The sequence below is a fragment of the Rattus rattus genome, chromosome X (genome assembly GCF_011064425.1).
Source record: "Rattus rattus isolate New Zealand chromosome X, Rrattus_CSIRO_v1, whole genome shotgun sequence".
Classification (NCBI taxonomy): domain Eukaryota; kingdom Metazoa; phylum Chordata; class Mammalia; order Rodentia; family Muridae; genus Rattus; species Rattus rattus.
This window is the reverse complement of record NC_046172.1, coordinates 117155367-117179068: the sequence shown is the minus strand read 5'-3', so window position 1 is coordinate 117179068 and position 23702 is coordinate 117155367. Positions and strand designations below refer to the sequence as shown.

The 23702-nt window shown below is 42.5% G+C and overlaps 1 protein-coding gene across 1 annotated transcript; it reads right to left on the bottom strand.

Annotated features, from left to right (window-relative positions):
• Positions 1 to 223: 223 nt before the first annotated feature.
• Positions 224 to 22126, bottom strand: Znf449 (zinc finger protein 449). Its single transcript, XM_032890099.1, has 5 exons — positions 22075 to 22126; positions 19943 to 20388; positions 15356 to 15560; positions 3365 to 3478; positions 224 to 3209 (listed from the first exon to the last, which is right to left on the bottom strand). The coding sequence occupies exons 2-5, from the start codon at positions 20294 to 20296 to the stop codon at positions 2326 to 2328; spliced, it is 1557 nt and encodes a 518-aa protein (XP_032745990.1). The 5' UTR covers positions 20297 to 20388; positions 22075 to 22126; the 3' UTR covers positions 224 to 2325.
• Between the last annotated feature and the right edge of the window lie 1576 nt (positions 22127 to 23702).

Below are 23702 nucleotides of genomic sequence, written 5' to 3'. Positions count from 1 at the left end.
TACTCATGATATAGATGAGGGGAGGGATGTAGTCCATATTATGATTGCCACTAAAGCTGACTGTATGAAATGCCTTACCACAGCATTAGGGTTGCAGTCTCAAAAGTGATTCCAACCTGGGGTGGCCATATAGATGTCTATTGGGATGCTCGTTGCTATGCTTAGGGAAGGATCTCTAAGTTGTTCAAATAATCATTTAAAGCAAGAGAATCAGAAAGAGTACATATATACACATTTCCACTTTATTAAAATCATGTATAAATACAGAGCAGTTGGGCACATCCATTCTAAGGCACTGTTCTGGTTTGAATGCAATTCCACAAGAGAGAAAGAGAAGCCATTACATTCTGTATTTTTAATCTCTACATTCAGACTCCTCCCATGTTACTGGGGTCTAATTTTAATCCCAGAATTATTAGCAGCATCATACAGGGACCTGGATGCCAAGAAAAAAGACACATCCTGGCTCTGGCACTTCATATGATTTGGCACTTAATCACAAGCTCTCTCTTGTACTGTTTTCCATTTGTTTCCCAACTCTTGTTTAACTAGAGATATTATAAACGCTTTATGAGCCTCAACATATGAATTATGTTTTGTTACTAGCTTCCATTAAGACTAGAACAGGACAAATTAGGCACATAATACATACCCGCCAAATACTTTATCACTTCCAAGAACTTCAATGCAATGAAAAGATATATTTTCCTTAGTTCTACTTTAAAGATGACTGTGTATCTCCATAAAGGGAATGTATTTGAATGTCCCATTTCTTGTATCTAATAACAAGGACTAAGCTCAATGAGTATTTTCACATATCAACAGCTTTAATTGATGAGATTTTTTTCTTACTATGAGATTTGAGTTGTTACTATGATTACATGAGAACACTTATATAAGTACCAACTCGTGTGTGTGTGTGTGTGTGTGTGTGATTATAAGTAAAATTCAAAAAGATTAAGAATCACTACATAATTCACAAATTATGTGAATTAGTGATCTTCACCTCCTTAAAATGTGTGTGTGTGCGTCTAAGTATAATTAAAACTCAGAGGCTGCAAATCACCAAGTAACCCACAAATTGTGTGAATTAGTGATTTTAACGTCCTTGAAATGATGTGTGTATAATACAAAATATGTATATCTTCAAATATTTTTTCATAAAATCATTGCAACTAGAAATAACTAGGTTTAGAGCGACAGGACTGCACTGACAGCTACAGGCATACTGGTTTAAGGCAGTATGTCCCAAGGGATACTCGCAGAATCCTACTGCAAGGTATCACTATGTGTACAGGAAAAATGTTCTAGGCTCAAATAAGTTTGGAAAGCATTGAGCTACAAGAGGCGCCTCCTTTCTAAATTAGGGCCTTTCCAGGAGCCTCGTATGCTGATGAGCTTTTGTGATTCTAGGAAGGACAAACAGCTAGAAGCAATTCCCAAAGTTATTTGCAGAACAACTTGTGGAACTAAGTATTCTATGACACATACTTAGAAAAACACTGACTTAAGAATGGACAAAGTTTCAAAAGCACTGAAATAAACAGGAGCGAATCCCGAAGCAGAGTAGACATCCATGCAGACTTGTTCTTCCGTCCTCTAAATACAGTTAAGCTTCTACTCGCACATCATCAACTGCAAGTTACTTCTGCTACACCGAGCACAGTTAAAAGGAAAGCACTTCACGCTAATCACCACACGCTAACCACCATCACCACAGCCAGCCATCTAAGCAGACCAGCAAACTCCACAAAATTCAAACTTAACACCACAACTTCTCTAAGCACAAAACTGTAAGTGGAAACAAGCCTGTTCCTTAGGCCAATAACACCCTCTTTACCCTAAATCCCCCTGAAACAATATTTTAATGTGTTGAAAAAGTTCACTGCCTCATTTCTGGCCACTTGGGGCACATCTACCTACCGGCTGCTTCCATATACCACCTTTAATAATTACACAGGAGCCAAGCGTGGTAGTAATGTAACCCTCACCGTACTTATCCATCAATTGGTCCTACCCATAAACGACGGCAGCCGTTTACACGCTTTGTGCTTATGCTTATCATAAGGTTGCCTTGGAACCAAACATTTCTACTGCAATTAAACACAGAAAAGACAGAAGATAATCAATTCAGAGAAACTGCAAGAATACGTGGATACTCTAGTACTCATCATATACCTTGAAAGATGGTTTTAAAGAAATAGCACCCCTCAAAGCCACACTTACAAGTTCAGACAAAAGGCTTCTAAGATAAACATCTACTGCAGCCTACACTGTCTCTGAGCTAGTGTTAACTTTGATAGAACCTGTTTCCCTTAACAGTTCTTAAAGAAGTCCTCGAAAGTGTGTGACCTGGTGCATAATAAGGCCTGCTCTCTGCCTGAAGCTTTTAGAACAATGAGTACACTTGTATGGCTTTTCCCCTGTATGGATTCTTAAATGAATTACAAGGCTTGGTCTCTGTCTAAAGCTTTTCCCACAATAACTACATTTAAAAGGTCTCTCTTCTGTGTGTGTTCTCTGGTGCAAAGTAAGTGCCGTCAGGCGACTAAAACTTTTCCCACAATTATGACATCTATGAGGCTTTTCACCTGTATGAGTTTTCAGATGTCTTTTAAGACTTGATCCATGACAAAAGCTTTTTCCACACTCAAGACATTTATATGTTTCTTCTTCAGAATGGGTTCTCTGGTGCCCAAGAAGGTGTGAGCGCCGGGTGAATCGCTTTTTGCATACAGTGCATTCATAGGGTCTTTCTCCTGTGTGAAGTCGTTGGTGTCTGTAAAGGTCAGAGCTACGCAGGAACCTTTTTCCGCATTCAGGGCATTTGTGAGGCTCCTCTCCTGAATGAATTCGCTGGTGCCCAGTAAGCTGTGACTTCCGAGCAAAACATTTGCCACATTGGGGACATCGGTGAGGTTTGTCTCCAGGACTCTTTTTCTTTGGAGGCTTCGGGTTGAGAGGTTCTTCCAAGTCAGGGTTCTCAGGTGTCTCTCCTAGAGTCGGGTTCTGCGGGTCTACGAGTTTTGTTAAATCTGTCTGCAAATCCTCGGGGGATGTTTCCCATTCATTTTCTAACTGCACATAGTCTTTCTGCAAAATGGGACCATGGAGAGCATTCCCCTCTAAAGTTACAACAAATGGGTACAGATTTTCCAGTTTTTTCTGTTTTGAAGCATCTTCTTCATTTTCTATTCCCATCTCAAAACCTGAGAAGAAATGGAGACTGAAGATGTCATTGTGTGGGGGTGGGAAGGAGATCAGTAGGGAGTGTAGAAACTCCTCAACATGCTTCCTAGCTCTGCTCTTGGTTACTATTGATTCTTCCCCACCTTCCCAAGAATATACATGAATCATTACTCACCAATCTTGGAATCAAGTAACTGTTTCATTTCTTTGGGATCCTCTAAGTCTTTTACCCATGGTTCTTCTCTATGATCCAATGGGAAGTTCATGTCAAGCTTTGGTAACTGATAACCTGGTCAAAAAACAAAAGGGAAGAAGCATGACAATGTGGTTCACTGAGCACTTTTCTAGAATAGAGGCTAATTGCATGGACGCATGCCTCCTTCCCCCTCGTTACTGTTCCTTCACCCAGAGTCACCTATAAGACTCATTTCTCAATAACAGGAACAAAAGAGCACTGGAGAAGGCCATCCTGCACTCTCAGGTGAGTGAATCCATGTGTGCCAGAGCAATGCACTAAGTTAGTTCTGAATTCATTGGGACAAAAATTTATTTATGCTACAGCTAACACAGCGAGCAAAGCTTTATAAAATGTTGGTGGGAAATACTGCTATTGATTGCTTAAAAAAGATCAGTCTAAACATATGGATCAAAGACCAGTCATGTAAACATATGTCAATAAAAGTGGTGTAAACATACATATCATAGAAGACTGGTATAAACATACGTGTCAAAGAAGAGTGGTGTAAACATAGGTGTTAGAAAATTGTTTACTGGAATAAGTTCACTTGAACCTTCTTAGAAACATTTCCATTTTATTGAACTTAATTGGCAGCAGCAAAACGTAGTCTTTATGTGTCAGCAGATCCAGATAGGGCATTTAAAAAATAACCCAAATTAACTGCCAGGTGTGTTTGTCTCACAGCCTAAGTACAACCACGTACTTGCTTTCCCCCATATTCAGCCTTTTATTTTTTTCTGCCTCTTCCTCTCAATCCTCATTGTTGGTTACATATACTACCCTATAGTAAGATATGGTTTGGAAATGGTCAACCTGAGATAACAAATGGGCTGATGGTTAGATATTAGAATTATTAAAATGGCACATACAAGCAAATACTAATTCAAAGAAAAACTTGTACTTCGGATTAAGACACGAGAAATAGAAATTCCTTGTTTAACAAAAGGTCTTATATTTCAATTTTCAGACTAAGAAACGAAGGCTAGAACTCATGTGGATTTCTGTGCTGGGTGTGATGGTGCATGCTGTAATTCTACACTGAGATAAGACAGCTGAAGGGTTGGGGATTTAGCTCAGTGGTAGAGCGCTTGCCTAGGAAACACAAGGCGGTCCCCAGCTCCAGAAAAAAAAAAAAAAAGACAGCTGAAAATTCCACCCCAACCTTGGTTACAGAGTGAGACCCTGCCTCAAAAAGGAAAATTCACTTCACAATTCACTATTTGATCTTTGTTTGGATTTCAAAAATTAAGATGAGATGAGGGGTAGTATGGAATAGATCAAATAAGACTGAGAGAGCACTTGCCTAGCAAGCAAGGCCCTGTTGGTCCCCAGCTTCAAAAAAAAAAAAAAAAAAAAAGACTGAGGGTCACAGCTCAAAAGAAAGCTGCTGGGAGGAAACATGAGTTAAAAGCTGGAAGATTAATAGCCTGAGCTATTAACAGTCTGAGACTGAGCTTCTGTAAGGCAAAGGACATTGTGGTTAAGACAAAACGGCAACCAACAGATTGGGAAAAGATCTTTACCAATCCTACAACAGATAGAGGCCTTATATCCAAAATATACAAAGAACTCAAGAAGTTAGACCACAGGGAGACAAATAACCCTATTAAAAATGGGGTTCAGAGCTAAACAAAGAATTCACAGCTGAGGAATGCCGAATGGCTAAGAAACACCTAAAGAAATGTTCAACATCTTTAGTCATAAGGGAAATGCAAATCCAAACAACCCTGAGATTTCACCTCACACCAGTGAGAATGGCTAAGATCAAAACCTCAGGTGACAACAAATGCTGGTGAGGATGTGGAGAAAGAGGAACACTCCTCCATTGTTGGTGGGATTGCAGACTAGTACAACCATTCTGGAAATCAGTCTGGAGGTTCCTCAGAAAATTGGACATTGAACTACCTGAGGACCCAGCTATACTCTCTTGGGCATATGCCCAAAAGATGCCCCAACATATAAAAAGACCGTGTCCACTATGTTCATAGCAGCCTTATTTATAATAGCCAGAAGCTGGAAAGAACCCAGATGCCCTTCAACAGAGGAATGGATACAGAAAATGGTACATCTACACAATGGAATATTACTCAAAGCTATCAAAAAAAACAATGACTTTATGAAATTAAAGGCAAAATGGTGAACTGGAAAATATCATCCTGGAGGAATTAACCCAAACACAGAAAAAAACACACATGGTATGCACTCATTGATAAGTGCTGTTAGCCAAATGCTTGAATTTACCTAGATGCACAGAACACATGAAACTCAAGACGGATGATCAAAATGTGAATGCTTCACTCCTTCTTTAAAAGGGGAAAATACCTTAGCAGGGGAATAGAGAGGCAAAATTAAAACAGACACAGAAGGAACACCCATTCAGAGCCTGCCCCACATGTGGCCCATACATATACAGCCACCAAACTAGATAAGATGGATGAAGCAAAGAAGTGCAGGCTGACAGGAGCGGATGTGAGATCTCGATCCTGAGACACAGCCAGAATACAGCAAATACAGGAGAGGCTGAATGCCAGCAGCAAACCACTGAACTGAGAATAGGACCCCTGCTGAAGGAATCAGAGAAAGAACTGGAAGAGCTTGAATGGGCTCGAGACCCCATATGTACAACAATGCCAAGCAACCAGAGCTTCCAGGGACTAAGCCACTACCTAAAGACTATACATGGACTGACCCTGGACTCTGACCTCATAGGTAGCAATGAATAGCCTATTAAGATCACCAGTGGAAGGGGTAGCCCTGGGTCCTGCTAAGACTGAACCCCAGTGAACTAGATTGTTGGGGGGGGGAGGATGGGAGGGAACACCCATAAGGAAGGGGAGGGGAGGATGTTTGCCCAGAAACCGGAAAGGAATAACACCCCGAAATGTATAATAAGAAATACTCAAGTTAATAAAAAACAAAAAACAAAAAACAAAAAACAAAAACCAGTCTGAGACTGATTCAGATTATAGCCACCCAATAATTGCCAAGTTTTCCTGGGGATAGGATTGACACAACTAGAGAGGAAGTAACTACCCTTAGACATAGCCAGTGGCAGGAAGGCACTGTAGTTGTAAAAAGACAGAGATGTGAGAAAATGTTGATACTTCTGGAGAGTAGAACCGGAAAGAACACCCTTGTATATGGTAATGGCACAGCAGAGACTGAAGCAAAGAAAAGGAGAAACTCAGAAAACATTCTTCAGCTGTATGCAAAAGCACAGCTCAAACATATAGCTGCTGGGCTGGGGAATGTGGAGAATCTCTCTCTAGGGAATGAATGCGGAAAATCTCTCTCTAGGGAATGAATGCGGAAAATCTCTCTCTAGGGAATGAATGCGGAAATCTCTCTCTAGGGAATGAATGCGGAAACTCTTTCTCTAGGGAATGCGGAAAATCTCTCTCTAGGAAGTGCCAGAGACCTGGGAGGCACTCCCTGGAGTCTACAGGGTGACCTTAGCTGAGAAGCATAGCAGTGGAACCTGAAGAGGCTACCTTCCGTGACCAGGTGAGACCACCAGTGGAGGGATGAGGACACTAACCCACCCACAAAACCTTAGACCCAAAATTTGTCCTGTCTACAAGAAACACAGGGACAAAGATGGAGTAGAGACTGAGGGAACGGCCAACCAATCATCATCTCCCAACTTGAGATTGGGCAAGCACCAATCCCTGACAATATTAATGATATTCTGTTATGCTAGCAGATAGGACTCTGGGATAATTATCTTCTGAGACACTCTACCTAGCAGCCGACTGAAATATACACAGATACCCAGAGCCAAACACTGGACGGAGCTCGGAGAGTAATATAGAAGAGTTGGAGAAAGGACTGAGGGCCCTGAAGAGGATGGGAACTCCACAAGAAGGCCAACAGAGTGAATTAACCTGGACACTTAGGAGTTCTCAGAGACTGAACCACCAACCAAAGAGCATAAAAGGACTTGACCGAGGCCCCTGCACCTATGTAGCAGATGTGCAGCTAAGTCTCCATGTGGCTCCCCCAACAACTACAGCAGAGGCTGTCCCTAAAGCTCTTGTCTGTCTGTGGTATCTGTTCCTCAGCAGGGCTGCCCTCTCTGGCCTCAGTGGGAGAGGATATGTCTAATCCTGAAGACACAAGATGTGTGAGGGAGAGTTACCAATGGGGCCCCACCCTCTAAGACAAGAAGGGGAGGGGGACAGGAGAAGGGACTCTGTGAAGGGGGACTGGAAGGGAGGGGCAGCAATTGGGATGTAAAAATTTTTAAAGTAATTCATTTAAGAAGAAAGCACAGCCTAAATGTGGAATATGGCATCTGCATAGCACACTGGTACTGGGGAAAGTTCCATTTCCCACTGTTTGATTATGGTGTATTATTGAAAAGACATCTTAAGGTCTTTTCTGAGCTGCTTCAGGATTCAAAGGTATCTACATTATTATCTTTTTTTTTAATCTCCAGAAACTCACAGTAAAACTCACAAAGCAATGTAGAAAGTGTTGGACTAAACACCAATTATCTGGCTACTGGAAAAGATTTACCCCAAACTACTGAAAGTTCTATGCTCTGTCCTTTCCTATTACTCTTAAAATACAGCACTTGAAATCACAAGAGCAACAAGGCAAGAGAAAGAAATAAAAGTGAAACAAATGGAAAAGGATGAAGCCAAAGTACCCTATTTGTAGATATGTTCTTATATTTAAAACCCAAAGATAGAAGAATCTAAGATCTGGTATGATTTCAGCAAAGCGCAGGATACAAAATCAACAAACAAGACAAACAAGAGCTTTTAGTGGCTTTAAAAAAAAAAAAAGGGACTGAACTTGAAAAAGAAACCAGAAAACCAATGCCATCTACTATACCATCAAAAAATAGTAGGAATAGGGGCTGGAGAAATGGCAGTGACATCTGGCAGCATACAGATGCTTGTGACTCTACGTCTGGGGACTATGATGCCTTCTGGCCTCTGAGGGCACTGGATTCATGTATTCCACTGTACACATAATTAAAAATAAAGAATAAAATATTTTAAGCACCTAGGAATAAACTTAACCAAGAAAGTAAAATGTCTCTATAATGAAAACTATAAAACATGTATGAAGGAAATTGAGGGATATACTAGAAGGTTAAGGGACCTCCTGCATTCACAAATTGGCAGAATTAAAATTGTAAAAATGTCAGTTACCCAAAGTGGCCTTCTGATTCAATGTAATTTTCAAAATTCAAATGACATTCTTCATAGAACTAGAAAAGTTCATATAGAAGCACCAAAAAATACAGAGAGTCAAAGCAGTCCTGAATAAAGAGAACACTAGAGCTCACAGGAAAACTGTCCCCAAAAAATGGGGATGGAGAGATGGCTCAGTGGTTAAGGGCATTGACTGCTCTTCCAGAGGTCCTGAGTTCAAATCCCAGCAACCACATGGTGGCTCACAACCATCGGTAATGGGATCTGATGCCCTCTTCTGGCACGTCTGAAGACAGCTACAGTGTACTTATATATAAGAAATAAATCTTAAAAAGAAAAGAAAAAAATGTTTAAAAATATTAAAGACCTTAATAATAAATCCAACTCCTTTAAATTACTAAAAGTATGGTAAATATTTTCTGATATAGGTGTCGGTAAAAATATTTCTGAAGAGGACTCTAGTATCTTGGGAAAGAATAGAATTGGCCAATGGCATCCTATCATGTTAACAAAAACCTTGTGAACAATAATGGAAACAACAGAATAATGAAATAGCTTAGAGAATAGGTAAAAAAAGTTCCTGCTTTTACTCTCCAGGTATATAAAGAACTAAGAAAAAAGAAACAATAAAAGAATAAGTAATACAATGGTCAAATAAATTAACAGATACATTTAAAAGTATGAAGTAAACATGGCCATCGGGGTGTGGTAACTCATGCTGTAATTCTCATCTGCTAGAAGCTAACCTAGGCTACATAGTGAGTTCCAGGTCAACCTGGGCTACAGTCCACATTCCAATATGGCCATATGCTTCTGTTCACATATATATTATTCATATATATTGATTTTTTGAGAAAGGATTTCTCTGTGTAGCCCTGGCCATCCTGGAATTCCCTCTGTAGGCCAGACTTCCCTTGAATTAGAGATCCATTTGCCTCTGCCTCCTGAATGCTGGGATTAAAGGCATATGCCACCACCACTTGAGTATCGCCACACAAGGCATATGCTACTGCCACACACACACACACACACACACACACACACACACACACACACATCAACTAGATAATATTTGGTAACAACTGTAATTCTGATGTGTAGCTGTTGTATAGCATTTCCTCCAAAACTGAACATCTACTCTGCAGGAAAGTCTTTAAGACAAAAGGTAAATAACTCAGTATAGCTCTTCTAAGAAGATTCTAAAACAGGCCAAGCTGAGCAGAAGACTCAAGAGAGCAGACCAGGTACCTTCTTTTGTAAGAAGCAAAAACCAGTTGAGTACTGGAAGAGATTTAGACTGAGTCACTTTTAAAGGACACTCTCCAGCCTGTTGAGCTGCCTGCAGGCTGTGCAGTGTGCGCCAGGTTCCTGTCACCATGCTGCGGTGGCCTTCGGTGATGCAGCTCTTTGAGCCATTTCTATCCCTGTAAGTAACACCCATATTCCTGAAAACAACACTAATAAAATCATTGGTTCTCCAAGTTGGACTTTGGTGGTACCCAAACTTGGGTTATCATAGGTTCCTATCTGGGGCAAGTTCTTGTGTGGTAGCATCTCCCCAGGAAAAGCATACAACAAAGTCATTCTCCTGAACTTGTTATTGTTATTTGATTTTCTGTTACATGAATGAATAGCTGGGTGATTTTAGTCATCTCTCTCCCCCATTATAAAAAAGTGAACGTATGGCAGGGATTGGTACATGGCAGCAGAGAGAACTCTTCAAGTGCACTGCAAGTGACTCATCTACGTAAGGGAAGCCCAGCGAATTCCAAGTAGGATAAATACAGAAGATCCACAGCCACATCACAGCAAAGGCAGAGGGGAGGGGAGAGGGGAGGAGAGGGGAGGGAGAGAGGGAGGGAGGGAGGGAGAAAGAGAGAGAGAGATGTAAAATGTTGAAAAACAGAAAAAATGACCCACAAATTTAGGTAGATATTAAATTGGATTCAATTAAAGTTAACAGAGGGGCTGGTATAAGGGCTCAGTAAAAGCCCCTACTGCCAGGCCTGGTGACTCAGATTCAATTTCTGGGATACATGTGATAGGTCCAGGGATATTTATACACATACATATATATATAAATGAATGTAATATAATTTTTAAAGTGAGCAGAAAGTAAATTTAGTAAAACATTAAACTCCAAAATAGTTAGAGATTTAATTATACCAATTTAGTTTAAGATGAAAATTTCAGTTCTCATTAGAAGCAAGGGAGGCTAAAATGCAGTGGGGTGGGTGACACAGTCAAAGTGCATGAAGAGAAATGAAAACTGTCAACTAAGAGCTCTCCATTCAACCATCTGTCTTGCAATCAGAAATGGAGATATTGGGGGCTGGAGAGATGGCTTGGTGGTTAAGAGCACTGACTGCTATTCCATAGGTCCTGAGTTCAATTCCCAGCAGCCGCACCATCTATAATGAGATCTGGTGCCCTCTTCTGGTGTGTCTGAAGACGGCTAAATAAATCTTAAAAAAAAAAAAAAAAAAAAAAAGAAATGGAGATATCCCTGAGAACAAAACAGAATTCTGTGCTAGCCAACTTGTCTGAACACAGTAATATAATGTTAAAGATAGCAAGGCTGTTCTTCAGTGTGCAAGGGAGAGGCTCCAAGATCATAACTTAAAGCCACATGAAAAAACAGCACAAATCAAAGTAGCTCTATAATTAGGAGACATTATAAATCAAAGGCTCTGCTTCTTTCCTCTCAAAAGATTTAAGAGAACAGCTTGGTGCCATGGAGAAAGGCAATCGATCTGTCAGTAACAGCATGTGTGAGGAGGGTGAGAAAAAAACCCTACACAAGCCTAAGAAATGACTAGGGTGGCCTGCCAAACCATCTAAAGAAATGAAAAAAAACCAGAAATGACAAATGATGTTAAAAAGCAAAAGCTCTAATGTGTTTGTTTTCCTTTTAGTTTCTATAAAATTCTCAAAACTATGCATAGTAATAATTATAGCAATATATTGTGGGGCATATAATGTGCTTGATAAAACAATCTGATTATAGTACCAGAAGTAAAGAATATAGTCCTATATAGGACTAATGCTTCTGTATTTTAATGACATTATCTGTCGCGCGCCCAATGTCCCGCCAGCAAGAATGACGCGCGGCAACAGGATTCTTTATTGTGTTACAGCTCTTCTTAGTGGTACAGCTCTCTTGAACAGGGACCCCGAGCAGCAAAGTCGCTCGACTTATATACACAACAGTATGCTAATTATCTCTCAGGGATTGGTGGGGCATGGATCACCCCACTACTTGTCCTCCAGGGGTTGGTGGAGAATGAATCACCTCATTAGCATATTAACAGTCAACTGACACCTGGTGCATAAACCGCACATGTGCAGTACCGCTGTTCACCACTAGAGGGAGCCCTACATCTCATTATCGTATGGCCGCCCTAGCAAGGGGACAAGCCTGCACATGCACAGTAAGTTGTCGACATCCAGACAAGGCTGGATGTCGGGGCCATCTTTGTTTCGCCGCGCTGCTCTCTACAATTATCAGTATAACTCGGAACTGATGATGAGCTAAAACAGAATAGTAAACTGTAATCACCTACTGGGGAATTAACTTTGACATAGTGAGTGTTCATTAAAGCAAGTAGAATGCTACACTATAAATAATCACCTAACACAAAAGAAAGCAGTAAGAGAGAGGACAGAAAGAATCACGAGACATTGAAGACTAAGTAAAACGGCGTATGTCATTCCAACCATATACTCCTAAGAAACTAAGTAAGAGTGGACCAAACAATTCAATGCAAAAGTGCAAAGGCAAAGGTATGCCTAGAGGTTTATATTCCTATTTGTATGGTTTTCCTTCCTTCCTTCCTCCTCCCTCCCTCCCTCCCTCCCTCCCTCCCTCCTCCCTCCCTCCCTCCCTTCCTTCCTTCCTTCCTTCCCTAAGAAAAGACTTTTATGTAGTCCAGACTGGCCCAAAACTTAAGTGTATAACCAAGCATCCTTGACCTCAACCTTCTGATCTCCCTGTCAAGAGGACACGCATATGGGGAGGTCCCATTAGCAAGGAAGTGAGGGTTCAGACACTGAGTCAGAAGCATGGTAAGCCTTCTGAATTCCAAACTCTTAGAAACTGTATTCTTTTTAAAAAAGCACACCCTTCATTTTCTTCCTTAATCTTTAAACTTTAGAGGTGATTTATAACTGTGGGATGTGATGTGCAAGAAATCATATAGTGGAGTGGAATATGAAGGATAAAAACCAGAGGTTAAGAAAGAAGGTACTTTGGGGATGCGGTTAGCATCCTATGTTCAGGGAATCAGTTTACTAAGCTCCACTTGGCATAGATCATGTCACAAAGTCTCTACTTCATGACTGAGGTGTCGTTACTACAGCTGGGCGGGCGTGTGTGTGTGTGTGTGTGTGTGTGTGTGTGTGTATCCCCAAAGTTCATTTTTTACTGACAAGGGATATGTTCCACATTTTAAGGTAGACTTAACTGAGTTTATGTATGAGTTTTACATTTATTTTCTCATTAGTCATTGTCTTATGCTTTTTCATTCAATTTCCAATATAAAATACTGAGATACTTTCATTTTTTTTAAAAAAAAAAAAGCAAATTTTTAAGTAACTTTTAAAGAAATAAGGGGGATTGGGGATTTAGCTCAGTGGTAGAGCGCTTGCCTAGCAAGCACAAGGCCCTGGGTTCAGACCTCAGCTCCAGAGGAAAAAAAAGTCAAAGTGTTATTAAATAAATAATGGGATAATATAAAGCATTTTACATTATTAAGACAAGATCGAGATCACATGCGAATCAGAATGAGCAATGTGGGTTTATAATTGAGTAGGATGGCTACGATCTAAAATTAAGTGCAAATATACATGAACAAGGATTTAGATTTCTAAAAAGAATATAAAACAAAGATAATACAAAAACTAGAAAATACATGATAATATTATATAGCATTGCTTCAACCAATATGTAAAAGTATGGACTTTAGGGTGTTTTTCTTTCTTGCCATCATTTGAATATTCCAGCTTGCTATAGTGCTACATAACTGTGATCCCAGCACTCAGGAATCAGAGGCAAGCAGATCTCTGTGAGTTTGAGGCCACCCTGGTCTACAAAGCAAGTTCTGGACCACCCAGAGCTGAATAGTGAGACCGTGTCTCAAATAAGTAATAAAATAAATTCTGAAAATACACAGCTCTACAAATTCATGTGGTCAAATCTCAGCTTACTTTGACCATGAGCCAGTCTTCGGTTGGGTTCTGTATGCCAGAGACCTAGGTGGCATCCTTCACCTTTCTTGTTCATTACACAATAACCACGCAGTCAGCAAGTCCTATTTTTTACACATGCTAAATAGCTTTTTGGAATTGCTTCTTCCTCTCAGTGATCACCACCTTGGCTCCTCAGCTCCTGTTGGCCCCCCACAGTGCAAATACAGGTATTCTTTTTGCCCCTGGAGCTTCTGGAGACAGTGTTTCTGGTCTCTTTTATGGTATAAAAAAGCCCCATGCAAGTAGAATACTTTGGAACATGCTCTCCTCTGAGTCTTAAAAAGAATCCAGTCACTTACAGGGGGTGAACCAATGTCAATGTGATGTAGTCCCAAACTGAAGTAATGTTTTTAGAATGTGGTAACCTCCTGCATCACCCTAACACAGTAAGTGCTACACACAGTAATGTCTGGTCGCCTCTTAGCTGGGGGAAGGTGACTCTCCTACATGTGCCATTATTGTCACATATGGAATTTGTCAACTGCCTACCAGACTGAGTTCCAGGGTGGCCAAGGCTACTTTTTCTACTTTGTGTAACAACCAATCCCCAGTGTCTGTCCTGGCCCTTCACAGATTCTCCTAATGTCGGCCGAATTCATAAATCTAACGTTGTAAAAAGGACTTTTAGGCCTCAGCCCCATGCTACTTGTTCAAGCATCAAGCGTTTCCATTTTGTAACTCTGGTTGGTTTCACTGATTTCCATCTTCTGGTTCTCTTTTGTTGTCTCAGGACCCTACAGTTTAGTCCAAGTGCTAACATGTTGAACCTGTGCCCACGAGAATAACAGTTCCAGCCGCACTTGAGCCAAATCTTTCATGGGGGACAAGGGGACAGAGAGGGTGGAGAACATGGCTAATGATGTCACGGAACCCCAAAAGGAAGGGAAGCACAAAGGCATGCGGGCTGCATGGTCCAGCTGCCTTTCTCTAAGGGACATAGCTCCTTGCTATGTCAGAGCCAGCTGGCTTCAAACATCAGTGTGTGCAGCACTTATCTGGATTAAGTTGTTGCAGTGGCTCTCAACACATTCTACAAACACTCTTCGGGATTCCATTACATTAACTATTTTTCACACCCTATTAATGACTGCATCATTTTTAAGGATTGGAGAAGGGTATGTTGCAAAGTATTCTACTTGAATGGGGCTTTTTATACTAGAAAAGCAAATGTTCCTTTGGGTCTCATATCCTAGGCTTAAAAAGTGATGGACAATTGTGTCCACACTGGAGGATCTGAACTCCCATGAGAGGCTTTCCCAAGTCATCCTTGGTGAAAATCCCCTTGGGCAAGACCATCACTATAACCAGCTCCCAAGGATATTCTAGTCAAAACCTTCACTTCCCGGTGTTCCTGAAAAAGAGGACTCCTCCTCATGTTCTCAGCCTCTTTATGACCTCTTTATGTCAGTGGTCCAGTGTCATTGGGAGATTCATATTTATAACCCAAACTGAAAGCCCCCGAGCTCTTTGGCTCCCAAAAAGAAACACCTAACTAAAAGGAAAGTCCTTGTCTTACCAGGATCCAGAAAGGACTGACATTCACCATCAGTGCTGTAGTTCAGATCCTGTGGCCCAGGTTGTGGAATCCAGGCATCTGGCACTGGGGGCTCCTGAACAGGCGCCATCACCTGGAGTGAAGGTTCCTCCAGATGCAAGTTGGGTGGCATGGGTACTGTTCCAACTGGTGCCAGTTCTTCCAAGAGCATGTCATCCATGTCAATCTGAGAGAGAAGCCAAAACACATCATTCCAAAGTCAAGACTTCACTGGAAGTAAGGCTAGTTTTACCACTTTCTAAGTCACATATTCCTTACCAACTAGTATCGTGAGACACACATGTAGCTTTAAAGACCCCAGGAATTCCAGTAGGCAATGCATTAAAAAAACAAACAAATAAAAACCACCACCAACAACTAACCAACCAAAACAGGAGTGTTGACTGTACTAGGATGTGCTTATTACAGAATATACCAAGTACCAGACTTTCAATAGTAACCAACACAAATAATTACTAGCGAGTTATTCCACCTGCTCCATCCTCCCTACAGCTGCATGAGATTGTATAGAAACAGACAGGTGGATCAATGGAATTGAATCGAAGACCCAGAAGTAAATCCATACACCTATGGACACTTGATTTTTTACAAAGAAGCCAAAACCATACAATGGAAAAGGGAGAGAGCATTTTCAACAAAGGATGCTGGTCTAACTTGAATGTCTATGTATAGAAGAATGCAAATTGGTCCATACTTATCACTCTGCACAAAACTCAAGTCCAAGTGGGTCAAAGACCTCAACATAAAACCACACACATTTAATCTAATAGAACAGAAAGTAGTGTTAGCCTTGAACTCATTGGTATACAGGAGATAACTTCCTGAACAGAACACCAGTAGCCCAGGCTCTAAGATCAACAATTGATAAATGGGACCTCATGAAACTGAAAAGCTTCTGTAAGTCAAAGGACACTGTCTTTAGGACAAAACGACAGCCTACAGATTGGGAAACATCTTCATTAACCTTACATCTGACAAAGGGCTAAAATTCAAAATATATAAAGAACTCAAGAGGATGCAGACAATCAAAAAAAAAACCCAATTAAAAATGGAGTACAGAGCTAAACAGAGAATTCTCAACAGAGGGATCTCAAATGGCCTAGAAGCACTTAAAGACATGGCTGTCTTCTGAAAGGCCCAACAAGCAGCTAACTGAGACAGACACAGATAATGAGACTCAACCAATGGACTGAAGTCAGGAACCCCTGTGGCTGAATTAGGGAAAGGTTGGAAGAAGCTGAGGAGGAGGGTGACCCCACAGCAAGACCAGCAGACTCAACTAACCTGGATCCCTTGAGATCTCTCAGACACTGAGCCACCAACCAGACAGCATACACCAGTTGGTCCAAGGCCTCTGACACACATACAACAGAGGACTGTCTGGTCTGGTCTCAGTGGGAGATTTGCCTAACCCTTAAGAAACTTGAAGCCCCAGGGAGTGGGAGATCTGGTTGTGTGGAGACATCCTCTTGGAGACAGAGGGGAGGAAGAATGGGATGAGGAACTGTGGAAGGGCAACCAGAAGGGGAGGGGGTAGCGATTAAAACTCAAAGGACAGCAGATGCTGGAAAGGTTGTGGAGCAAAGGGAGCACTCCTCCACTGCTGGTGGGAATGCTGACTTGTACAACCATTCTGGAAATCAATCGGGAGGTTCCTCAGAATATTGGACATTGAACTACCTGAGGATCCAGCTCTACCTCTCTTGGGCATATACCCAAAGATGCCCCAACACATAAAAAAGACACGTGCTCCACTATGTCCATTGCAGCCTTATTTATAATAGCCAGAAGCTGGAAAGAACCCAGATGCCCTTCAACAGAGGAATGGATTCAGAAAATGTGGTACATCTACACAATGGAATATTACTCAGCTATCAAAAACAATAACTTCATGAATTTCACAGGCAAATGGATGGAACTAGAAAATATCATCCTGAGTGAGGTAACCCAGTCACAAAAGAACAGACACGGTATGCACTCACTGATAAGTGCATATTAGCCATAAGTACAGGATAATCCACAGACCCAAAGAAGTCAAATAACAAGGAGAACACCAGGGAGGATGGGTGAATCTCACTCAGAAGGGGAAACAGAATAGATAAGGGAGGTCAATGGGAGGAGGGAACTGGATGGAAGAGGAGATGGGGGTGGGGAACAGGGCAGGGGAGGTCATGTCATACATAGGGGAGAGCAGGGGAGAGAAGGGAGATTAGCTGGGGGATGGGGGGAGGCTCCAGAGGGTCTAAGCGGAAGATTCTAGCTGAGATTCCTAGCAGTGGGGAGTACGGATCCTGAAGTGGTCACTTCCTGTTGCCAGGCAGGACTCCCTGTGGAGAGATAAGGACAGCAACCTGCCCACCAAACCTTTGACCCAAACTGTTCTGCCTATGAGAGATATGCAAAGACAAAGATAGAGTCTAAGGGAATAGGTAACTAATGACTGCCCCATATTGAGACCCATCCTATGGGCAAGCACCCTGACACTATTAATGATATTCTGTTATACATGTAGACAGGATTAATTATACTCTGTTAGACTTATAGACAGGAACCTAGCATAACTGTCTCCTAAGAGGCTCACCCAGTACTCAATGGAAAGAGATGCAGAGACCCATAGCCAAACAATAGATGAACCTCAGAGAGTCTAATGAAAGAGTTGAAAGAAAGACTGAGGAACTGGAAGATAACAAGGACTCAACAGAGAGACCAACAGAGCCAACTAATATGAACCTTTGGGGCTCCAAGAGACTGAATCACCAACTTAAGAGCGAGCACTGACTGTACCTAGGCCCCTGCACATATGTAACAGATGAACAGCGTGATCTTCATACGGGTTCCCCATCAACTGGAGCAGGGGCTGCCTCTGACCCTGTTGCCGACCTTCTTGCCGGTGTGAATCCTGCTCCCCTAAATGGACTGCCTTGTCTGGCCTCAGTGGGAATGGATGAACCTAGTCCTGCATAACCTGATGAACAGGGTGCGGAAGTGGGAGGTGTAGCAGGATGGGAGTGGGAGGTTGACACCCAGAGGGAAGCTTCTTCTAAGGAGAATTGGGAAGACTTACTAAGGGGTTACAGCAAGGAGAGGAAGTGCTGATATGGAATTGTAAAATGAATAAATAAATTTAATGAAAAAAAAAAAAAAAAAACAGCGAACAACTAACCAACCAACCAACAACAGGACAGGAGTGCTGACTGTCCTGGACTGTACTTATTACAGAATATACAATGTACCAGGCTTTCAATAGTAACCAACACAAATAATTACTAGGGAGCTATTCTACCTGCTCCTTCCTCTGTACAAGTCTCTTGGCGAGTACCATTTCACACTCACAGCTAATTCCAACAGCACTGGCTACATTGTAAGTATCAAGTGCCTGAGATAATCAGGAGTGCCTAGATCTCCCAAAGACAAAAAATGGAATATTTTCACCCAAATAAGGAAGATAAAGGAAACTACCCATCATCCAGCCCTAGAGAGGCAAAGAGCTTTGGTGACTTCCTAGGCAAACCACTTGTTGTGCAGAAGTCAAGGGCTCTAGCAAACCCCATCCCAAGTCCAAGGACTTTGAATGTCAGGTAGAAGCTCTTGCTACTTCCTGATGGGAAGACTCCTCTGTGTTCAACTTGCCCTGAGCTCATCTATGCCCTACCTGAACAGAAGCTTCCAAAAGGTAGTTCTGAACAGAAAGCAATATGCTGGCAGGCAGTGCTTCTGGAATTTAATGGGTCAGATGGGCACATCACTTATAATAAAGAGCTCTTGCTACACTCTCTGAAACATGGAACTCCTTCAAACCTTCATGTACGTGAAAGGAATCTTGCAAGAATCACACCCTGTTGATAAGGTATAAACGAAATAACTTTTGCATATTTTTAGTTCTTTTGCACAAATCAGAGAAAACAGCAGAATTTATTCCCCTTTACCAAGACTTTTTTTTGGCCACTTTGTAAAATCACATCATCGGGGACAACACTGCTCAAAGCCCTGGAACTTTGGTCAGAATTCCTGCCTCTCCCATCACAGTAATTGAAAGCAGAAGGGTTGGCCTGTGACCACTTCATGATGTCTTCCCCTGAAGTGAAGAACAGACATACTGTAGAAAATATGTATCAGTTGACATATTTTCTTTGCCTTCCTTTGCATTCTTTCTAGACTCTACTTGACTCAATGCCAGCCATATCATTCTGGAAAGAATTGAATAATAAATAGTTCAGAATTTATGGGACACACTCTTCCTCTCCTCCCCCTTCTGTTTTGAAAAGCAATTTATCAACAAAGTAGACAACTCAGAGGTCACTGTCAATCATACTGTGCAGGAACTGGTTAGCAAGCCATAGAGCCAAGCATTGATAACTGTGATAGAATTTTCTAGATAAAGATACACTGGAGAACCTCAGACCCATATGCTGATTCCAGCAAAAGAAAACATTGGAAAAGTCTCTGGAGAAGTCTTGGGGCTGTGGAATCAGAATCCAAATGTTGGACCCAGACCCAGCAGCCTACCTCTTTTTGCTCCCCTAAGGAGACCCCCACATTTTTTCTCACCTGTGGTTCTGGTATCTCAAGCTCTCTTTGTAAGTCTTCAATGAGTGACACAACTCTTTCTCTATTGTCTGGGCAGTGTTCCCTCACCCAGGTCTCTATTTCTGTGGGCAGAATAGTTAGGAATTGCTCTAGCACAAGCAGTTCCAGGATTTGTTCCTTAGAACGCATCTTTGGCTTCAGCCACTGACAGCAAAGCTCCCAGAGTTTGTTGAAGGCTTCATGAGGCCCAGCGGCTTCTGTGTACTGGAACTGCCTGAAACGCTGTCGGAAAACTTCACAGTCTGTGTCATACTCTTGCAGCACAGAGCCCTGATTCAAGGAGGCCTGGATTGCACGGCCCAGGGCCACAGCCATCACCTCTTCTAGAAGCTTACAGTTTATCTGGGGTCTATGGTTCAGATTCCAGCTCTTTCCTCTCTGTAAGAATCTGGGGGAGCCACTTACAGCTGAAGACAGGAAAACATGAAAAGGAGAGAGAGCAATGGTTACAACATAGCATACTCACCGCCCTTCACTCAACAGTGCTCAGCTTTCTCCCACAGGAACTTAAAGGGGCACCTCACAGTCTTTCTGGTGGTTTCGAGAATCAGATCAAAGCTGGGGACTTACTTCCCAGAAGAGCATTTATAGGCACAATCAACTGTATTGTACATACAATTCAAATATTTACAAAATCTCAATGAAACCCCCATAGCCTCTTAATTCTAGAGTCTAGAAAGCGCTATTCTATGCGCCAATGACACTATATAGTATTGTAAGTTTAACTGAGAATTCAGTTTGCTTCCTCAGAAATGCCAGATAGATGTAAGGTGCTCAGTGAATAGCATCATCCAAAGCATGTCTCTAATACCTCACAGTGACAGGTAAGAACTCTGCCTTTTCATAAGGCTCCACCGATCTGCTGGCATTTAATTCCATCCCTATTCTAATTCCAAGTCGTTTTCTATTTCTATATTGAAATTTCAAAAGAAACGTAGGAGGGGTAACATGATACTTCCGAAATAACTAAAAGTATCAAGATAATTTTAGTGCAATCTCTGAGGTCTCAGGGTTGGTAGATACCTGTTTATACAGGGCTCAGGACCTGACCATGCACAGATACTACGGACCCACCCCATTTGCAGAGGCAACTCTCGTACCTGTCCTCTTTAAGGTTTTTTGAAGAGGATTCAAGAAAAGGAGTCCTGAACCTCTTCCCCCTCTGTCAGCTGAACTGAACCTGACTTAATAATGCACGTTACTGTAATAGTAACCTGTCCTCCTGTGCCAGATGTGTTTAGGAATAATTTGCTGTGTAATCCTCACACCCAAATGCCCCTGTCTGCAACAAGCACATAATGATAGCATCAGCTTCATAAAAAAATATCCTTCGAGGATCAAATGGCACAGAAAGTGAATAGCAGCCTGCCTGGCACAAGGCAAGATCTCAAGTGACGTTTATTGCTGGTCAAGACTCCTTCCTAGGAAGCTTCTAGTTTCCTGAGCCCAAGCATGTAACCGTTGCTGGAGGATATCCAAGGATCTGCAGTCTTTTGGCTGTGGACCCACTAGTTAATCTTCTCCAGTCTCACAGCTGGTTAGAGAAGCTTCTCCTGGCTGACCCAAAACCTTCCACCACATCTACCAGGGAAGTGATCCTCTAGGTTTCTTTCCTGGGCCCTACATAGTAAAAAAAAAACCTCACTTCATTAAGGAACAGTGTTTTCCCCCCCTCAAAGCTTGCCTCCGAATCCACCCTCATAGGGCCTACCCGTAAGGCACCATTAAGAAAAGAGGGCACTTGGGGAAACGGCAGACGTGACATGTCCCTGAAAAGCATAAAAGCTGATTTAAAACCCCATGCCAGTATTAGAGATGTGGTGCCCGAGAGCTCTTGGATGACAATGTCCGACCACCCAGATAGGCACTCCCAGTCATCGTGGACTCCCAGCAAGGCCTGGCCAGGTCGCAGAGAGCGGCGGCGGGGTCCCTGAACGAATAGGGGCCCGCTGCTCCTCGTTGCTCCTGGGGCCTGGCGCCCACGGCACATATGAAATTTGCCAGTTTGCGTGGCCCCAGCCAGCAAAAAGAGCCCCGCTACCCGCGCCCGCGCCCCAGGGACAGCCACGCCCTCTGTCCGCTCCGGGACTCACCGCCTCTGCGCCCACGGCTCGCCCGAGCTCACCGGCAACTGCCCAGGGCGCAGGCGCACAGCCGCTTTGAGTACTACAGCTCCCGGCAGGCTCCACGCCTCCCGCCGCTCTTATAGCCCACAAGGATGCTGACGTGGGAATGGCTGGGACTCTCCTAGTCTTCCACCTAGCTTCAAGCTGTTTTGGAAGAGCTCCTATTTCCGGTCTTATAGCTTCTTGGTCCTAGGGGATTGGGTGGGACGAGCCCTGAGTAGTGAGTCAAGTAAGGGCTACTTCCCAACAGCTTTAGATTAATTGATGCAGGTGGGGGAACAACTTTGTTTAAAACAGTCCCTATCCACTCAGTGATTCTCAAGCCTGGGAGGAGGGGGTTCTTGGGAAAGCATTTTTTAAAACTCAGATTTCTGGATCCCTAACGACACCCTGGAGAGCAAAAGAGCTTAGAGCCATTTTAATAAGTTTTTTTTTAAAGGGGGGGGGGTGCGGACTCTCATCTGTCTTGTCTGTGTGCCACAGTGACCTTGAATATACTTCTTAGTTTTTTTTCTCTTGAAAGCTTGGAGCTTCCATCTAGAGAACCCCTCCTAGTCTTCTCCACCTTCAACAGCCCCCAGTGGTCTCTGGAGTTTTAGGATTAGCCTTCTGGCACTATTTCAAGTCTTCCAAATGGTTCCCTGCTTTTCCTGCCCTTGGAAACAAAGTTTTCCTTCTCCTTTGTCAGTAAGTTGTAGGGAGACTTGGTCCAAGGGCCACTAAATACAATAGTGCTGATTGGGAAAACATGCTCATGTTGGTCCAGGGCTGGGGCTATTGGTCTGTGTGGGCCAGCTTTTTAGCACTAGGACTTTATTTCTGCCCGAGAATCTGTATCTAGATCTGAGTGTGTCCAAGATAGCAAGGAAAAAGCTTCCTGTCCTTGTGCCTCCTTGAGGATCGGGTGGAAGCAAGACAGACATGGGAGGAGCGGGGCTATTGGCAGGCACTGAAGACAGCTCCATCCAAGCCAAAGTTGTTCTCATTAGCTGAGGCCTGGAGTCCCTGACTCTCAAGTCCTGCAAAGCCACCGTTACTCTCATCCGGGCTCCAGTCATCTTTGACACCAAGAGAGGCTGATCTCAACCAAGGTATTATGGGAGCCTGATGATTCTTTTGGATTTGAGAGCCAAATTGAAAGAAAGGGTAATGGTAAAACTGCACACAGAGAGGCAGGACCCGTCCCCCTGGACTGATCTCCATCCTAAAGGCTGCCCACCTATGCTTTTAAGAATTCGAAGGAGCTCCAACTTTTTTTAAATGTGTGATTTGTTTAGAGAGAGAGCTTGGAAACCTTGGAGAATATGTTAAGAGGGAAGATTTCTCTGCTTCAAAGTTGGCCCCAAGGTCGGAGGCAGTTGTTTGTTTTCTGGGTTCTGTGTTCATGTTGTTGTCATTTTCCCCTTTTCTGGGAATTGGACCTAGAACCTCACACATGCCGTTTTCTTTCTTTCTTTTTAAAAAAAATTTATTCTTGGAAAATTTCATACCTTCATACAATATATTTATATAATACTATCCATCCACCATTTTAAATTAACACATACTAATTGTACATGTATAGATTTTCTTATGACATTTTCATGTCTGCGTGC